Here is a 19,801-nt window from a genome sequence, read left to right on the forward strand (position 1 = left end):
GACTCCCTGAGCATCTGCTGCGGGTGACACTCCTCTTTCACTGTCACCTCGCCCCGTCTGACAGCACTGGCAAGAGCGCCCTGCTATTTCAGTTTCTCCCTCCAAACCTGCACCTGATAGATACCATTTTTCGCCAGGAGCTGATAAATGATTTATGCCGTGGAAGGTGTGAATTGCTGCATTCTAATCAGTCTCAGTCAAACTATGGGATTGTTAAGCAGCTGAACTACTTGAATTATTTCCATCTAGCCAACATTATAAGACAGTGCTTATCCACACACAAAAAATAATGTGTTGGAAAGACAAAAAAAAATGGATTTAACAATAACTTAACAAAATATGACTTTAAAAAGAAATTGAAGATGAAAAAATAATTCCAAGAACAACACCTCATAAATGTATGAACTGAAAAAAAAGTCCCACAGTGAAAAAAGGAGGACTGAACATGGACAGTGCCGGTTTCATACAGGCAGGCTGTCACTTACCTTCTGTGGGAGTTTCTGTTGCTATTGACATGGCCGCGTCCCGTGCAGCCAGGCGTAGGACACTTAAGAACATTCTCATACATAGCCACAACTTCACACAGACAGGAGATAGGAGTGAAAGACAGGGAAGGTTAGGAGCCCCTTACAATCACGCATGAGCTCTATTAGTGTGTGAGGAGCTTGGCATTATAAACATCATTAAGAAATGAGCCTGTGTGAACCTAAATGACCTCTTCTTCATTTTAATGAACACTAGTTTGAAAGGGCAGGCAAGGTTTCCCACCATATTGCTTCCACTTATCCAGCCCTTTCAAATTAGTATTCATGGAATAGGGACAGTCATGAATAAAAAGATGTCATTTAAGTTTAACAGGACAAAGCCAGCAAGACACAGAAATGGAAGGAAGTTTTGAGCATGCAGAGAGTGGAGCAACCAACAGCTCAATCAAGCAAAACAGAAGTCTTGAAATCAATGGAAGAAGCAGACAGATGGAATACAGCTCCTTGATAGAGTGCGCTTTGTTATCATCGGTACGTTGTTAGGGTAGAGAGCGCAGTCTTCAATACCATTTACCATTAAAACAGTCCATAACTGTCTCACATCCCCTCGGCAACCAGCCAATTAGATTAATGATCTATGGATGTCCAAGAGGAACTGTTGGAGCACCGCAGGCGGGGGCGCGGGGAAGGGTCGTCTCAGCACCAGTGGCATGCAGGGCCAAACCCCACCGGCATCAGCTTCATCATTATCACCCCCTTAAACTTTAACCCCTCATCATCCTCCTTCCCTTACATACTAATTGGTGTTCAGTGCAGGTAATTGGACAAAGCCTGCCACCTCAACATGCCACAAGCCAATACATTATGCATATCCCAGTTTTGTCCTGCCCTCTGCAAAGACACAGATAGGTAGAATGACTAGAAATTAAAGAACCAGGCTGATTCGGTGGGAACGTATCAAACTGTACGGCTGGAAAAGGAATACATGGCAGCAAATGGGATGTGGTTCCGAATGCCTTGTATGTTACAAAGGTAAAATACTTTTAAAGACAAAAACAAAGACTCCTGTGTGAGGTGATTAAATATTTTAATATTTGACAGAAAAAAGAGCTACAATGAGCAAACAGGAATTGGAATTAATGAATTCGAGATATAATTTAATCGTCATTTTTCACATTTCCCAAGGAACAGCCTGGCTGCACTGTGTGATTTCCCAATTAAATGAAGCCACTGCATTAATAAAACATAGTCCATCCAGTACAGCAAATGTGTTAATAGGGGAGAGAGATTTGCCCATAGCTGAGTCTGCCCTGCAGGCAGTCACATGTGTGACATGTAGTCATCTTTACCTTTAAAGTGGTGAAGCAAGGAGTCTGTCTGCATGAGACTATTGACCACATATTGACGGAAACCCTGTGACTGGCTGCTCCATGGCTGATAATGCAGAGACCCACTAATACCTCATGCCACCTATAGCAGGTCACTTTTTAACAGTGACAAGACTGTACTGTGTGTGTGTGTGTGTTTCACTCTAAAGTGCCCTTTTCAAGTCAGGGAATAAAGACTGAAGATGATGCCATAAAGATCAAGAAGAGAACTTTTTGTGATCCAAAGCATCCTGTGCAGTATTAGTGGTATCATTTCCACAAAAAGTCAGCCTGATCAACACAAGTGAGGAACAGGAGGAGAAACACAGACATCATATTCCAAAATCTCCAGTGACAATCAATTCAAGCTCATTCCAAATTCCATTTTGGGGCTCTTGATCCTGGTCAAGGTCAAGTGCTCTGAGTCATTTCACATTTCTGGGAGACAAGTACATCTAAGGTTAGGGACCTTTGTGTGAGTTGCGCTTCACAGAACAAGAGTCATCTGTGACACTGCTGGTCTTTACAAGCCTGGCTGTAATGGTAACTAATTTCTTTGCCATTATTAAAACCCTCTTTTATTTTGATTGTCTGGGTCATGGCAGATCATAACTTGATTTTCACGCTGAGGTTAATGAAACGTGTAAAGGGGCTTTTATTGAGAAGTTTGCACAAGGTGAATGAGACTAAATAGTCGGGGTGAAATCTCTAAAAGGAAAACTCACTATTCATTCAAGGCTAATGTTTATTGCCACTTCATTTGATCTGTGGCTTAGAGATATGATACTGCCTTTCTATTCAACAAAACTTAATTGAGCGAAGAATACAAATAAATGAATCAGGTTTATGGCATGGATGACTGAAGCAGGCGCAGTGTTATCAAGGTCTGTGAGCGTTTTCAAGTTTTGTGAAAAATGGAATGTTAAGACTCAATTAACATTAAAAAGCTACACAAATTAATGAAATACAAAAGCATGACATTTAACCTTTTCTCATCAGTCATACATGCAGTGTATAAACCACGCTGTGAATAAGAAAGTATGAATGAAACCAACAGCATTGGATGGGATTATCATACACTAAACATGGTCAATCAATCTAGTGGAGGAGAAAGTCTCATGCAGTCAAGTAAATCACTGATTGACAGCTCTTGACCATCCCACCAATCGCTGCATTGCCACTGTTTGCACATCACTAAGGCCTCATTTCCCACTTCATCACCACGGCACACTAGGCAGGCAATCAGCGAGCAAAACCATGGCCCCATGCAAAAGGTCACAAGAGAAGTGCAGCTGCAACCCGTCTGACCCCTCACTGTACCCCCTGCTGAAATATCAAACACAGTCCAACCACGACAGCAAGTACACAGCGCACAGGACGAGCCAGACACAGCAGCGATCACGGGAAACATGCGGATTGCTGAACATCAAAGAACATGAAGGCCGCAGGTTGGGTAAATAATGTTTGGCTGGTGTGCAACTAAAATGCTTACTTTCTGGTGGCACCCTGTCTTTGTGCGGACAGCCGGACAGGCTCCGATGGTGGGGGTACAAGCCCGTCACATGACCTGTGCCGTCACAGCCCGGTGTCGGACATCGACTTTCTTTCTTGTCTGCACGTGAAGCATCTGTGGGAAGAAAGTCATATTGAGTTGATCACACACTCGCATGCTGCCAGATGTGGGAGTTGCACAAACCTGAAAAACTAATGTGATGTTGATGAAGGCAGTTACTATGACAGCCACATAACGTCAGAGCTATAAGTTGCGACTAAGAAACAGTGTCTCCCAGATGTTATGTGAGTTACAAGGGAGTTAAAATGCCATAGGTGGATGACAGAAAGTATATGACATAAAGATAGGCAGATACTGTATTATGTTGAGAGCTGTGAACAGCTGCATCAGGAAGGAACAGATGTTGAAGAACACAAGAGGAGAACTTTTGCTATTCAGGTTATATATAGGTCAGTCTATTCTGGATTTCCCAGACTTTTCAATAGCTGCTGCCAAGGTCATAATTACCACCGGGGATGGGGGGCTTTAAAAAATCATGTAATCTGTATTATTATTCACAGTCAATATTCTCCTGACAAGATGCTAGAATAGAACATCATATTAATTATTAGATGAGGCAGTACAGGACAGTGCTCTTTTTAAGGATGTACATGCACATACAATATAATTCTAAAATAAAGTATAAGATCTCTATCAATAAAACCTAAATGTGATTTAAAGTAGAGCTAGTATATGAATAATACAGTGATTTACACAGCATTTCTGCTTCTTAAATGTGTTCATTTGGAGAGCATGATAACCAATGTCATGATAATGTGTTATTTTCCAGATTGATATTAAAATGTAAAATGCATTGAAGAAGCTCTGACTTCATGTGCCCCCCCGCCCCCTCAAATATGAAACCAAATCTACACCCTTGACTACTGCAACCACAAACATTTTGAAGTGGATTCTTTTGTATTTATAGGCCATTATTTATTGGAACGGAGTGAAGACGGACAAGGACAAAGATGCAATAATTGGCTTGTTGACAGATCTTTTAATCATGAAGTTTGTTTACTGTAATGAAATTGTGAACGTTTATGAAATATAACAACTCTCGTGTTAGTGACCCTCAACAATAAGCCTTTCATCTTCCAGTTTAGATTCAATTAGGAATTTATCATTCTTCTCTTCATTAGAACCACTCATTCCTTCACATGACAGTTTGTTGAGCTGAGTGCTGCAAGGAGCATCCAAAAAGCACACTCACACACACACACACACACAAACACCGGATGAGATTGTCTTTCCCTTCCCCAAACCTGCCTCTCCTGTTTCTTCCAAACCCAGATCAGATATGGTTACCACCAAAAAGCAGTGATGCCAAGCTGTGCCAATTGGCTTTGTTTCTCCAATGCAAGCTTCCACCTTTTAAAACACTTTGACTCTCACACAAGGTCAAGGATTCTTCTTACAGTCAAAATGCAATGGCTCTTGTCGAATGATTCAGTTTACATTACATTAACATAGTAACAAGGTATTATAAGCAATAAAAGCTTATAATACCTTTCTGTGGCATAGTTACAGGACGTGATTGACAAATCAGATTGTACAATCAATTGGAGCCATTTGAATGACAGAAACCTTTATCAGGATCAGTATTAAGAGAGTAGAGAGGGGATACCACAGAAAGACTGTACCAGTGATTAGTTTCACAGGCTTTTATAACTCTGCAGTTCCACCTAAAGCTCTTACTGACAAACCAAAATAAACCCAGAGGTTGTGGAGTAAGAACAAGGAGAAGAATAAAGCGAAGAAGAGGGTTAGGAAAGGACAAAATTGAGAGGTGGCATGGAGCACACCTACTCATACATTTACAAGTGAGTCACCGAATGAAATCCCATGTCTCATTCATCAGAAAAAAAGCACCTCATTATCCTCCGTGGCTGTCATCTATCTATGTCGCGTTAAGGGCATATGAGTTTGGTACAATATTGCTATGTCATGTCTGGCCCTTCTGTCTGGCACCAGTGCAATAAAGACAGGGAAATTTCATGTTGATAAAGAACTTGGTCTGCATGTAAAATGTGGCTTCTTAATAATGGCTTCTTTTGGGGCACATTAATACATTGACTGTTTGTGTTTGAACAGTATGTTGGAAATAATTCTCAATCTGCACACGCACGAATGCACATACATACACGTACGTGATGCCTGTGCGTTCTGCCTGCCACGCTTCCATTGCAGAGAGTGGAGGCAGCCAAGTGGAAGGCATATTAGAAAGCAGGGGATATTGATTGTGGCTGGGGACGGTCTGCGCTTTGCATAGCAAATGGCCCCCATTACCATACCATCTCTGGATAATTAATGTGCAGTCAGTGGGCCTGTCGTTCGTTATCGGTCATTCTGATACTGTTCAATTTTCATCTCAGCCTCATGCTTCTCTTAGGGTGCTGGGCTATACTCTGAAGCCCCGCACCCTCCCTCCCTCCCTCGCCATGCTCTGTTTTATAAATCACACACAGGAACCCTGGTCAACGAGTGTCTGCTACTATCTTGCCCGAGGAAAGATGTTATCGTGACGCAACTGTCTCGCGTCCTCTCATTATTCCAACATTAGCCAGACACAGAGGCCATGGAAGGCTCTTGAAATTAACATTTGTGTGGCATTTAAGTCGCAATATATACCTGCTGTGAGTTGTGTGGCATTTAAGGTGTAATATCACCCTGCTGTGAATTAGCATGCTTATTTGTTGCTCTCATCTGATATCTTCCTTATGGGAGGAAATGATTTAACCTAACTAAGTCTGAATATTGTTGCAGTAAAGGATATGATGAGAGGAATAATTAGGATAATAATTAGGAGTTAAATAAGGGAGCTGCAGTCAGACCGCTCTAAATGCCACTGCAATATTTCTGTGACTGCAGCTCTACTCTGTAAGTATACAAGCAGACATCCAGCAAATGCAGTACACTGGAATACAGTACTGCAGTCTTTGCAATATATTATTAGCCATATACTTTATGTGTATTTGCCTTTCTGTAGAATCAATAAATATCAATAACTGAAGATAGAAGCATGATAAAAATATATATAAAGCCTTCTTGTTTCCTACAGAATGAACCCTTTCTAAAGGCAACAGGCCTCTTTTTTGTAGCTTCCTCTCCGAAGTACTTGCACAGGTTTAAAAATAGGCAGCTTTACCCCAAGCTGCATCGCACGGATGAGATTTGCGGTCCTAACAGGCCATGCAGATTGCCATTACTTATGCCTGACAAGCCTACCCTCTGATGTTTCCATGCTGGCCTATTTTAACAACATAAGCTGCTGCTGCCGCTCCCGCTGCTACCGAGATGCGAATTTCCAAATTGGCTGAAAAAGCTTGTCCTGGGGTTATAGTAAGGTTCCCAGAATGCATGTGGGCTGTCTAGTCTCCAGTACAGGATAGATAGAATACAGAGCCAAACACTGGCAGACAAACATTTTACCTGAGCTTGTTAAATGAGGTAAACATGTCTACACTTGTGGAGATATGGTTTCCAATGGAAGCATGGTGCGCATCTGAGCCGTGTTTGAAAGAACCACTCACCTTTATGGTAGAAAAGCTTCTTCATACCATCAGGAAGCCGGGCTTTACGCTCAACACCGTAGCCATGCCTTGGGCCATGGTCTTCATGGTTATACCTCACCCCGTCTCTCCTGGCAGCTTCAGCCGCCATTTTATCACGCATTGCCTTGGCCCGTTCTGACTCTAGTGCAATGGCCTTTTCCAAAAGGGACAGGTTACCCTTTGTCATGTCAAACACTTCTTCTGATCGGTCCGACGTCACTGAGGCCGTGTCCTCATCAAAGTCTCGGTGGTTGTGGTGATATCGGCCGTCCTGCACGCAACTGGAGAAGGCCTTGGAGCGTGGGCTCAGCTGCTCCTCCAGCTTCATGAGATTGTCCATGTCGGAATAGTTCCTATCAAGTGTCCGCCTGTCCTCCTGGCTATGTTGGAAATCCCCATAGCCGTGATGCTGGGGCTGTTGATTGGCATCCCCGCATGTAAAAAGATTTAGCTGGGGTGGTCCATTTCGGTCAGCAGACTTTGTTTCACTTAGTTTCCGAGCCAGGTCGAAGCATTGGTTCCGTAGGCATTCCAGACTGCTTAAACACACTTCCTCATCACTGTTTTCTATTTGTCCATTACTGGTGGTCTTAACTTGTCCATTACCACCATTGTGTGCATTTCCTCCATGGGAACAGTCATTCTCGCCCCCATTCTCAGCTGTACCGTCCTCGTACTCCTGTCCATCTAAATTGTCAGACAATACTGCACCGTGACCTTGCGCCAGCAGTTTAAGGGAGTCCACTGTCTCCCTGACCACATCACTGTCAACGTCCAAACTCAGATCAGCTCTTTGTGTTTCATCCCCTTCCCCCTCTTCCTCTTCCTCCTCTTCCTCCTCCTCCTCTTCATCTTCCTCCTCCTCCTCTTCCTCCTCTTCATCTTCCTCCTCCTCTTCTTCCTCCTCTTCTTCCTCCTCCTCCTCCTCTTCCTCCTCTGCACTGTTAGAAGAGTTGCTGTTCATCTCAGACTCCGTCATAGCACGGTTGGCAGCGTCTTCTGCGATCTTTCCCAGGTTGAGCAGTGACTTGGCCACGAGTTCATCATAGTTCTCGTACTCGTCGTTGTTGTTGTCGTCCTTTTCCGTCATGGGGCCAGATTTGGCATTGCCGCCACCACCTCCACCATCGCCCTCGCCCCCCTCAACACTGCTCATCTGATCGTCCTCTGTTGGAAAGAAAGAACAAACGTCTAGTAATTTCATTTCCGTCATTCTATTTTACTGGCAAATCAGATTTCTGGGCTTGGTCCATCTAAATTGGATAAGGAACTCTTTGCTTCCCCTAATAATTTACTTTGAGAGTCTTAACAGCAGCTTGTGTTCTGAATTGTGAATCAGCACAGGAAGTTAAATATAGCGGTTTGGGAATGTTCCAGAGAAAGATGCTCTTGTAAATGAGAAACTATGAAACTAGGGACTATATCTTGGGCAAGTTTTATTCTTGCCGTAATTCCCTTGATTTCTTTAGAAAGCGATATTTCAAGGTCATTTGATTAATAATATTACTAAAGAATTCTGTAAATAGTTGCAAATGAAATAACATATCAGTTATTTCAGCAGTGTAAATCAAAACACTGTGAGAAAATGAATTGGAGAGATTTTTTTTACAAGTCTAAAATCTGAGAATAATATGGTGTTCCATCTGCAACAAGATGAACCCCAGTCGGTTGCTATTCATCGTTTGCTAGTAAAGTTCTTTTTTCATTCAGTCATCAGTATCTTTAGAATTCCTTTCACTGCCTAATTGATTCTGACAGGCTGCAAAAGGTTACTGAACCTCTTCTGTCAGTAATTTCAAGCACTCACTCCTGGAGCACTTCCAATCTCTCCTTTCATATTTCCGCCCTGAACCGCCAAGAGCACATCGCTCACATTGGCGTCACATTTGCCACTTACATTCCTGCAGAGAAAATGAACCCAAAGGCCCCCACACACATGCACAGAAATAATAAATGAGAGTTTCATTTGGTGAGAATGAGTGAATCACAAGACAAAAAAATAATAATAATAGAAAAAACAGTGAAGTGTAATTGACAGTGATGAAAAGTTAATTATCACTAGGTTCAAAGACTTATCTGTAATCACAATATACACATTGATCTGAACCTGACTGCAGATCAAAGTCACAAATATGAAGAATGCAAAAACATTTGAATATACATTCACAAACAAATATGAATATTATACAATTACATCTATTCTACATAGACTATACAAATATTTAAGCACTTACAGTACATGTACTGTATAAACAGCCATACTGACTTTCCCTCACTCAAATATTGTACATACACACATACTCACACTCCAATCTAATGAGAGCAACACAATATTGGTGCTTGGGGGTTGGGGGCTTTAGAGCGAGAAGAGGGAACAGTCACGAATGACCAGGCACATATTTTGACAGTGGAAGGCTTCTAACAGCAACCTCTTGCACCAGGGGTTTAATTTTTGATGGTATGAAACATGGCACAGGGAAGCAATTTGAAGAGCAATCAAGGTACACAAAAGGGATATGGAAGCGAAACAGATTAAGGAGGGAACAGAGAGACTGTCCTGCCCTGAATTGGCTTTGGATTAGCTACAGAGATGTGCATGCCACAGACAAACACAGGGAAGCTCCAGAGTGTCACCTCTATTACATTTAGGAGATTGGAATCTGCCCAGCGGCCATCCAGTACTGCTGTCTTGGGGCGAACGGGGAACATGGAAATGACGCGTATGGAAAAATTTTTCTGCCTGTCTTAGGAAAAATGCTGCAGATTAAAAATGCTGTGAAATCCTTTACATTAATAGAGCTAAATGATGAGAAGAATTTGGAGAACACATCAGGAATACCTGCCAGTGATAACAACATGTACTGTGGCTTGTGTATAAGACTTATTAACAGTACATGGTAATCAGCTACTACCCATAGAAAGAGAGGCTGTTGACAGGCTGAACAGACAGTGGCAACCGTCCACTGTCTCAGTGTTGAGGCATCGGCTGTGGGCTCTAATGAACACCAGTCAGTAGAGATGTTTTCACATGTCTGCAAGACAATAAGAGCACGGCTGCTGAGATGCCACATCAACACTTTGGGTGGGTAGAGCTGTGCACCAAACAGGGTTAACACACTCCTCTCTCAGAGCTTCACTCTTAATTGGACTTGAAGGCACTGTCAGGTCCAATTGTGATGTGGGGGTGCAAAACAGAATCTGCTGGAGAGAAACCTGCCAAATCTGGTGTTGGGCACGTCAGGGGTGGGAAGAGGAGATAACATATGGGGCAGGAGTTTCTCAAATCCCAGTCCCAAAATTAGGTGGTATTTTTGTATCATGTCTTTAGGAAAGGCATAATTAAAGCAATGCTTTGATTGTCAACAGCTCTAATATTCATAGGATTTAATACTAGTGAAGGGAAAGGCAACTAAGTGTTCTTTTGTGATTAAAAAAAGATTAATTTGTTTGTAGTCTCTCTGTTGTTTACAAAAAAAAATCGTGGCTCCAGTTTTAGCAGTTTAGCATGATTCATCTTCAATTTAGGCTCTGATACTTCTGACAAAAGGTCTTAGAGAGGGTTAAAATATTTCAGTGGGAAATAACTGAAAAGGATGGCCCAGCTGATTTTAGCCATCACTTTCACTAATTTCCCTGTAATTAAAAAATCCTAAATATATTTAAAAAGAGCTCTATGAAAAATCAAGAAAGTAAGGAACAAGCTGATGTTCACAAATAATTTGGTGCCAGCGCACCTCTCCTCCACTGCTAGTGGGTTTAAACTACAGTAGCAGTACAGTAAAGGCTTTGAAAATGAATACATGCAGTATAAAAGTAAAATGTGTAAATGAATGAATTAATGAATAACATAAACAAAAAATATCAAAGGAATAACCGATCACAGCCATGCTGAAGTTTCAGTATGTTGTTACAGAGCTTTCATCTCATTCCAATGCAAAACACAATCAGTGTTTGAACATCATGTCCAACTGCCCCAAACTACTGCATTCAGCCCATCAAATATGGAAATATAAACCACAGATATGCAAATGTTGCACTTGAAAAATAGTGTTTTTTTAAAGATTGGGAAATATTTGAAATTCTAAATAGTTGTAGTTTCCTGGTGAGAATGTCATGTAATTACAACAAGATGAGAAAGTGTTCTCACCTTGTCCTTGACTCTGCTCCCCTTCTTCCTCCTCCCCCTCTTCATAGTGCACCTCCTCTACCGCTTCCTCCTCCTCCTCCTCTGCCTCCTCCACCCTCTCCTCATCGCCCTCCTCCTCCTCTTCTTGCTCCACCTCTACCTCCTCTTCTTCTTCCTCCTCCTCTTCCTCACCGTCCGCGTCCCCTCTCTCCACCTCGCCTTCTTCGTGCTCCATTTGCTCCTCGTTGTAGTCCATGTAGCCCTCCACTTCCTCCTCCTCCTCTTCCTCCTCCACCTCTCCCTCTTCCTCCTCCTCTACGGCGCCTTCCTCCTCCTCTTCCTCCCTGTCGTCCATCTCCTCCGTCCCGTCTGTCTCGTAGCACTCCTCCATTGTGGAGTTGTCCATGTCATCTAGGTAGGTGCTCCTCTTGGGGGAGGTTTCCAGGGTTTGTCTGTCTAGACTCTTTCTCTTCTTGGCCAGAGGGCAGCCGTACACACTGCAGAGGAGAGATAAGAGGGCAGTCGTTAGCCGTTAGCCTCACCTGGCCATAATGTTCATTTGGGCCTCTGTGTCAAGGTGCTGTGGTTTACAAACTAAATTTGCAAGCAATACAGTGCACACAGCAGCACTGTAACAAGAGACTCAATGCTTCTTAAATTCTTCTGCTGGGAAAAATATCAAAGTTTCTTTACCAACCTTAATTAGACATGTACTCATTAACTATTGAGCAATTATAATAAAATGCTCCATTTCTTCTAGAAAACAGTTACAAGGGGATAAAATCGCTATCTTTGAAACAAACAAAGCAGAAGATTTAGTTTATTTTCACATTCATTTATATTCAGGTAACATCAATTTGTTCTTCAGGCAAAAGAAAATCACGGTGCATGCTCTGCAAACACTTTGTACCAGACTGATATGCCCTTGTTCTGACGTGAACTGAGTGTAGGAAAACACAACTGCTCATCTGGAATTGACTATAAGAGGGAAAAGACAACCTGTAGCCTGATTAATTGAATCTTGCCAAAGCACCTCAGGTTTTAATGTATTCTCTGGCTCCCCTCGGCAGCAGGGGGACAGATCCTAATCTGATAATCTGATAATCTGTGTATTCGCTCAGGCTATTGATCACAGGGGCTTAATCCCTTTCACTCATCAAACCTCTGAGAGCCCCAAGCTGCTACCTGGCCCCTCAATGTAAGATGCATGTGTGTGACTTTAGAATGAGTCTTGCTGTTTGTACATTCACATATGAGTGTGTGTATGTGTGTGGCTGTGTGCACACATTTGATACAGTTGAACAAAAGTGCCCATACAGTCAGAACTATGATGAGCTCTGCTGAGTGTTTTGGCCATCAAATAAACCCCCTTTCCAGGCTGGAGTGTAAGGGAGCTAAACACGCTTTGGGCATGTTCACTCGGCTGTGAAATATCCCTGGCTCCTATTTTTACAACCTCTGGATGTTTCCCCGGCTCCGCACTACTTAGAGTAAGACCTGATGTGAATGAATGGCACAAGAATGTGTGCGAGAGTAAAGAAATGGTAGTTGTTAGTCAGTCTGTGCTGCTTTTGTGGAGGAGCGGCTATGAGAAAGGCTCATCGCAGTAGTTAGGTGCTAATGGTCTATTGTAGGATGGTGGATTGCAGTCTTAGAAACCGATTTCTCTCCTTTCTTCTTCTCTGTTTTTCATGTCTGTGTGTCCCACAGTCCAATATCCTATCCATCCTGCTCTCTCTCTCTCTCGCTCTCCCTCTCTGCTAAGTCCCGGGCGTCCATCAGTCAGTCAGGGTCCAGTCAGCTGGCAGGCTCAATCTCACCCAGCCCAGGGATTCCTTAATGGTCTGACCCCCTGCACCCCCCGCAACCAGGGGCCTCATTTCATTAATCTGAGCCCACATGGAAACTCATTCCCTGCCTGACAGCCAGACCTCTCCCCCAGGGCAGTGTGAGGGTCTGCGGGACAGTGAGGGAGGGGTGTGTGTGCTGCGGCACTGTGATCAATAGTGCTTGTGACCAAACATCTCAAAAGCACATTAAAATGCCACTCATCCTGGCCCCTCCGTTCCAGGGCCCTCTCCAAATAAATCAAGGGCCGGTCCCAGCAGGTTAGCGGCTGCCAAGGCAGGCGGGCTGGCAGGAGAGGAGGATAGGTGAGTGGGAGGAAGGAGGGGGAGCAGGGATGGAGAGGGAGAGGGTGAAGTGGTGTGGGAATGGCAGATAGAAACAGGGCTATACCATCTCCTCTCCTTCTCTGTCTCCTGGTCCTGCCTTCCTTTATCTTAACAATATAGCAGTCTTAAGGCAGCACTGCTGTCAAGCACTGAGCCCAAGCAGAGCTCAGTGGCTGACAGGTATTAATGCGACTACACCTGAATCACTCTAAAAAAAAAAAAAAAGTCATTGAATTGCTATAATTGCTTTGCAACATCAGCTAATGGATACCAAATAATAAATGCTGGGTTGTGTAGTTTTTCATTGTATATTTAAAAGGAGTCAAGTGCACTTCATTGTTTTGGGTCAGGATTGTACAAACAAATAGGCCTTTTGATAGCAGAGAGCGAACATGCTTTAAAACCTGACGACGCTAAACGTTCCACCTACAGTGGCTCACCAGCCCTCACATATTTGTCTCTACTTTAAAAGCTCATGCTCATTTAAGGCTACTGCAGAGCATCTTATGTAAATGACTTTTAATCACATTCGTGTTAAGAGGCGTTGCATACAGAACAACTTGGGTCTCAGGTGTCCTCCCGTCCCTGAGCTGTCAGGTTGTTGTGACACTGTGAGAGGTGTGTTTGCCCCGACTCTCCTAAGCCTCATGATGACTAAGCCCCAGGAAGAACCCACAGCTCCACCATCCCACATTCCCTGGCTCTGTCACTGTGTGACCTTGGCTACAACATTCGTCATCACAGGCGCTGCATCCCACTCACTGCGCTTGGCAATTAAAATTCCAGAAATAATTAGGTGGCATTTAAATTAAAAAAGAAAATAAATTCCACAGGCATTGTGCTGAGAGAAGAAGGAGAAGAGAAAATACTGTAGTATTCTACGTTTCCCTTTGCTTTGTCCCCTGGCAGAATCACAAAATCCTCCAAGAGGAGTGTGTGTATGAGAGGTAGCAATCAAAGAAGAAAAGAGCTTCAGATCACAAAAAGACCACTTCATATTTTATGGAGTGGGCATCCTCAGCATTATAAGATGGAACAAATTCTATTACAGTGTGAACAAGTGGCCCTTTAATGCAGAAAAAAACCATCTGGAAGCGTTACAGTGAGGGCCCCATTTCTGGAGCATTAATGTGAGGCAGAAGAGTGGAGAGGCAGGAGAAGGAGAGCTCCCATTTGGCTAATTTTGGGCGACAGTTGAGCGACTGCTGGAATGCGACAGCGTTCCACGGCGCCTTTATTAGCAGTCATATTAGCGGCTGTTCTCAGCAGGGGCAAAAGCTTTAGCCAGTCATTAGCATCACACGCTATTTGTCTCCCTGACACAGGGATGAGGCTGCTGTTGCCTCTTCCTCCTCTCACTGCTGCTTTTACCTCCCTCTCCCTCTCGTCATCTACTCCTGTCACCTAATATTCTCACATCATATTCCTCACTCCCTGTTCTCACCCATCATAACCTCACCTGCTCCTTTTCCTCCCATGCATCCACTTTCTCCACCTCCTCTGTATATACAGTATCTTAGAGTATATATTACCTGAATCCTTCTCTAACACCAATTTCTCCCTATATTTCTTCCACTTACTCTTTCCACCTTTTTTTTCATTTTCTGCTATCTCTCCCACCACCTCAGCTCATTGTTGTCTCTCTGCAGAGCAGACTAGAGATGGAGGGAATGCACCACCTCTGGCTGTGCCCCCTATCCAGCAGGAGGATCTATAGACACGTGTGGCAGAGCCCGTCTCCATGGTGATACCCTCCAGAAATCCATGAGGGATTTGCCATCCTCACAGCCAGCCAGTGAGGAAAAATGAGAGAGAAAGACAGGCAGGGAGAGAAAATGAGAGGTGGGGAGGAAAATAGAGGCTATAGGAGTGAGACAGACAGGAGAATGTATGTTTTTGTGCATGTTTGCATGTGTGTATATACCTCTTTTGTGTGTGCGCAAAATTGGGAGATATATAGTAGAGGAGTTGAAAAGAAAAGGTGAAGAGTGTGTGTGTGTGTGTGTGTGTGTGTGTGTGTGTGTGAAAGAGGAGAGAGGATCATTTCAGAGCTGTCAGGCTTCTCCCGCTAGCAGGGGAGAACAAAAGACAGTGTCTTGGTGCAGGAGGCTCAGCGCATGGCAGACGCTGCAATTTGGGGCGTTTTCTGGCGGCTCAGGCTCCAGCTCGCATATCAGCTGCTATAGCTGACACACACACACACACACACATGCGCGCGCACGTGCGTACACACACAAAAGGAAGAATGACTGTCAGTTTGTCCTGAAACTCATGAAATATTACTTCATAGCTGTGGTGTTGAAATAATCCTCAGTGTCAGTGAAACTTATATGATGTTTGTGTGTAAGTGAGTGTTTCTGTTCTGAAATTACATGTCCACTTGAGTCTTCATAATACAAGCCACATGTAAGTATAATCTTCTCATGTTTGGCTACATATTCCAACATGTCCATGTTTGCAAAGACAACAAAGCAGTAACAACACGGATTCCTTGGCAATACAATGGTTTATATGTTTTAGACAGTGAGTGCAGTAGTGAAGATGCTACGAGGCATCAATACCCAACAGCAAGCTATTCAGCTCACTGGTTCAATAAGCCTGTTGTTGCCTATTCACTGCTCCAGCCCTAACATTTGTAGCCTGCAGCTAATGAACCAAGTCTCAACTTTAGTCAAATACTCTCCCCCTTGCGTTGCTTTGACTCTTGCTGTTAACTCTTGCACTTGTTCTTATCCATGCCACTGTCAGTATCCTGATACCCTACTGTCTGTCTCGTCTCTTCTTTATCCCGAGCCCAGGAAGAGCCTTGGAGTCTGCACTAAGCCTCTAAGTCTAAACATGACTGAGTTACAGTACAGTGGCTAGCGACGACTCTAGTGGGCAGCTCACATGATCTGAACAACATCTTTCTACCTTTTATCCTGTCTCACTGAACCTTTCTAAGACCTCAGCTGCTCCCCTTTACCTCCTTTTGTCCATATCTGCCAACTACCAAGCCTCATGCTTGGAGGAAAACACCTCCTCACGTGCTGTTTGTGCACCTTCCTGATACTGTCCCCATCAAGCAGCTGTAGTGTAGTTGGTGGGGGAGGTGGGATGGAGCTGAGTGCATTAAAGATGGATTGAGACAGGTCAGGGCTGCTCAGATAGAGGGTCGTTTTGTTTTTGTTGCAGCACCAGATGAGATGCCAAAATACCTCTGTAGATTTTGTGATATGATATGGAGGATGAAAGAAATTCAGAGCTTGAATCTAAAAAATGTACCTTATGATCAGTATTTATTATGTATATTGAACACACAATACAAGGATTTAGTATGTAACATTTGTGTTTACCAACTCCTTGAACTGACTGTAATACAGAAATTGGGGATCTGATCTGGTAGAAGATGGATCTGGTAGAATATTGATATGTGTATTATACAAGGCATTTTGCATAATTTGGTAGTGGAAGTCCTGAGCAGCAAAGCTCATCGGGCAGCAGATTCTGGGGGCGTAATGCGGCTATCTGTCATCCTGCAGCTAAATTCACTCCTGGATTAGCCAGGTAAGGAGTCTCTCCACCAGCGTAATGACTTCAATCAATCACACAAACCCAGAGACACACACAGAGAAGCCAGCTAGTTAGCTGCTAGCCCAGCAGCCATTTTGGAAAAGGATTTCCTTCCTCTAGCTTGTTCATTTGTCTGTGTAAGCCACAGTGGAGACTGTCACAATAGTTGCTTATTTGAATGAGCTGTGGGTAAATGAAAAGAACAAGGTAAATTAGATTGTGAGTGCAGATGATACTTTCTCCCTTCATGTTAGTTTTTGCTTCTTATACTGAAAAACTCATCACCAGTTTATTTAGTCATGATTCTGAGAATCATGTATATAGTTGAAATGTACTACTGAACAAAGGTTGCAATGAGTATTTTCATTATTAATTGTTCTGCTTATTATTTCCTCAATGAATAATCATTTGTTCTAGAATATGACAATTTTCTAAAGCCCAAGGTGATATCTTCATGTTGCTGTTGTCGTCCAACAGTCCGAAACCCAAAGATACTCAAATTGTGATCACATAGGATCAAGAAAAGCAGCAAAAATCCTTACATTTCAGGAGCTATGATTAGGAAACATTTGTAATTTGTGCTTGAAAAATTACAAATGATAGATGATGAATGAATATTTGCAGATTAATTCTCTGTCCACTGACTAATCAGTTAATCGACTAATTGTTTCAGCCCTGAAAACAAACAAAATAAAAATGTAAACATCTAAAGGGAAAGTCTGGAAATATTCTACATTTTTCTTATTGTTAACAAATCCTATGAAAAGATGAAAAGCAGCAACTAACCTGATTCTACTGACAAGTGTTTCCTCTGTAGACAAAGCCAGACACTATATGTCTTATTCTCATAGCAGCATGTCAGCTGCTGCTGACATGCTGCTGCTGACGTGCTGACGTGCTACGGTAAGCGTATTGTGTCATTTCCGGTTGCCGACTGTGTATACTGATAGCGTTGTTGCTGCTCTCATCTCAGTTGATTTTCCTATATATATCACATTACTGTTGATTAATATCTGCTGTATATTGAAACTTTCGCTAGTTTTACACAAGCACTCTCAGCGCTTTTCTCTTAACGACTTTTCTCGCTAATCGCACAAGTTGTTAGTCACTTTAGCTCTGCAGCTAGCACTAGCAGCTAACTCAAACTAAGCAGTTAGCGATGGCTTCTCTCTCTCCCTCTCGTTCTCCTGCTCTCTCTTGCTCGGTGTGCCAAATGTTCAGTTACTCCTCTGCCTCCTTTAGTGATAGTGATAAGTGTAATAAGTGTAGTCTATTTGCAGCACTGGAGGCAAGGCTTAGTGAATTGGAAGCACGGCTCCGCACCATGGAAAAACAATCAGCTGCTAATATAGTTAGCCAGCCCCTAGTATCCGGTGCGGGCCGACCTAGCGTAGCTCCCACTCCCCCGGTAGCTCCCGAGCAGCCGGGAAGCCAGGGCGGCTGGGTGACTGTCCGAAGGAAGCATAGCCCTAAGCAGAAGCCCACGGTTCACCACCAACCAGTTCATGTTTCTAACAGGTTCTCCCCACTCAGCGACACACCCGCTGAGAAACAAACTCTGATTATTGGCAGCTCCATAGTCAGAAACGTGAAGTTAGCGACACCAGCAGCTATAGTTAAATGTATTCCTGGGGCCAGAGCGGGCGACATTGAGTCAAATTTAAAACTGCTGGCTAAGAATAAGCGTAAATATGGTACGATCGTCATCCATGTCGGCGGCAACGACTCCCGATTACGCCAATCAGAAGTCACCAAAATTAATGTTGAGTCGGTGTGTACATTTGCTAAAACAATGTCGGACTCCGTAATTTTCTCTGGACCGCTGCCTAATCTGACCAGTGATGACATGTATAGCCGCATGTCACAATTCAACCGCTGGTTGTCGAGGTGGTGTCCAGCAAACGATGTGGGCTTCATAGATAATTGGCAGACTTTCTGGGGAAGACCTGGTCTGATTAGGAGAGACGGCATACATCCCACTTTGGATGGAGCTGCTCTGATATCCAGAAATATGGCCAAGTTTATTAGTAAACCAAAACCATGACAACCCAGAGTTGAGACCAGGAGGCAGAGCTGCAGTCCTACACGCTTCTCTGCGCTTCCATTAGAGCAGTTACCCACCCAAAACCACATAGAGACTGTGTCTGTCCCCCGACCACATAAATCAATTAAATCCAAAGTATATAAAAGAAGAGTCATTCATGAAAATCTAGTAAAAATTAAAACCACTGCTGCAATAGTACAACAAAATAAGATAATTAAATGTGGACTCTTGAACATTAGATCTCTTTCATCTAAAGCAGTTTTAGTAAACGATTTAATTTCAGATCATCGTATTGATTTATTTTGTCTCACTGAAACCTGGCTGTGTCATGAAGAATATGTCAGCCTTAATGAATCCACTCCCCCCAGTCATATTAATACTCATATTCCTCGAGACACTGGCCGAGGAGGAGGAGTTGCAGCCATTTTCAACTCAAGCCTAATCATCAACCCTAGACCTAAATTTAATTATAACTCATTCGAAAGCCTTGTTCTTAGTCTCTCCCAGCCAACCTGGAAAACTTTACAGCCAGTTCTTTTTGTTATAGTGTATCGTCCTCCTGGCCCGTACTCTGAATTCCTATCTGAATTCTCAGAGTTTTTGTCGTATTTAGTCCTTAGTACAGATAAAGTAATTATAGTAGGTGATTTTAATATTCATGTGGACGTTGATAGTGACAGTCTCAGCACTGCATTTCTCTCATTATTAGACTCAATTGGCTTCTCTCAGTGTGTAAATAATCCCACTCACCGTCTTAACCACACCCTAGACCTTGTTCTAATTTATGGGATTGAAATTGAACATTTAATAATTTTTCCACAAAATCCTATTTTATCAGATCATTTTTTAATAACTTTTGAATTCCTATTACTGGATTACAAACCATTAGATAAAAATGTCCTCACTAGATGTCTATCTGATAGTGTTGTAGATAAATTTAAGGAAGC

At 43.0% G+C, this 19,801-nt stretch overlaps 1 protein-coding gene across 1 annotated transcript in view; it reads right to left on the reverse strand.

The window, feature by feature from the left end:
• LOC137199911 (myelin transcription factor 1-like protein) overlaps positions 1–19,801 on the reverse strand; it is a 120,549-nt gene that overhangs the window by 22,082 nt on the left and 78,666 nt on the right. Inside the window, exons 6-9 of the mRNA XM_067614522.1 lie at positions 11,106–11,581; positions 6,938–8,125; positions 3,345–3,479; positions 486–576 (exon numbers count right to left, since the gene is read on the reverse strand). Of these exons, the coding sequence (XP_067470623.1) occupies positions 486–576; positions 3,345–3,479; positions 6,938–8,125; positions 11,106–11,581 (1,890 nt within the window). The remainder of the gene's footprint in view (positions 1–485; positions 577–3,344; positions 3,480–6,937; positions 8,126–11,105; positions 11,582–19,801) is intronic.

The sequence above is a fragment of the Thunnus thynnus genome, chromosome 16 (assembly GCF_963924715.1).
Source record: "Thunnus thynnus chromosome 16, fThuThy2.1, whole genome shotgun sequence".
Lineage (NCBI taxonomy): Eukaryota > Metazoa > Chordata > Actinopteri > Scombriformes > Scombridae > Thunnus > Thunnus thynnus.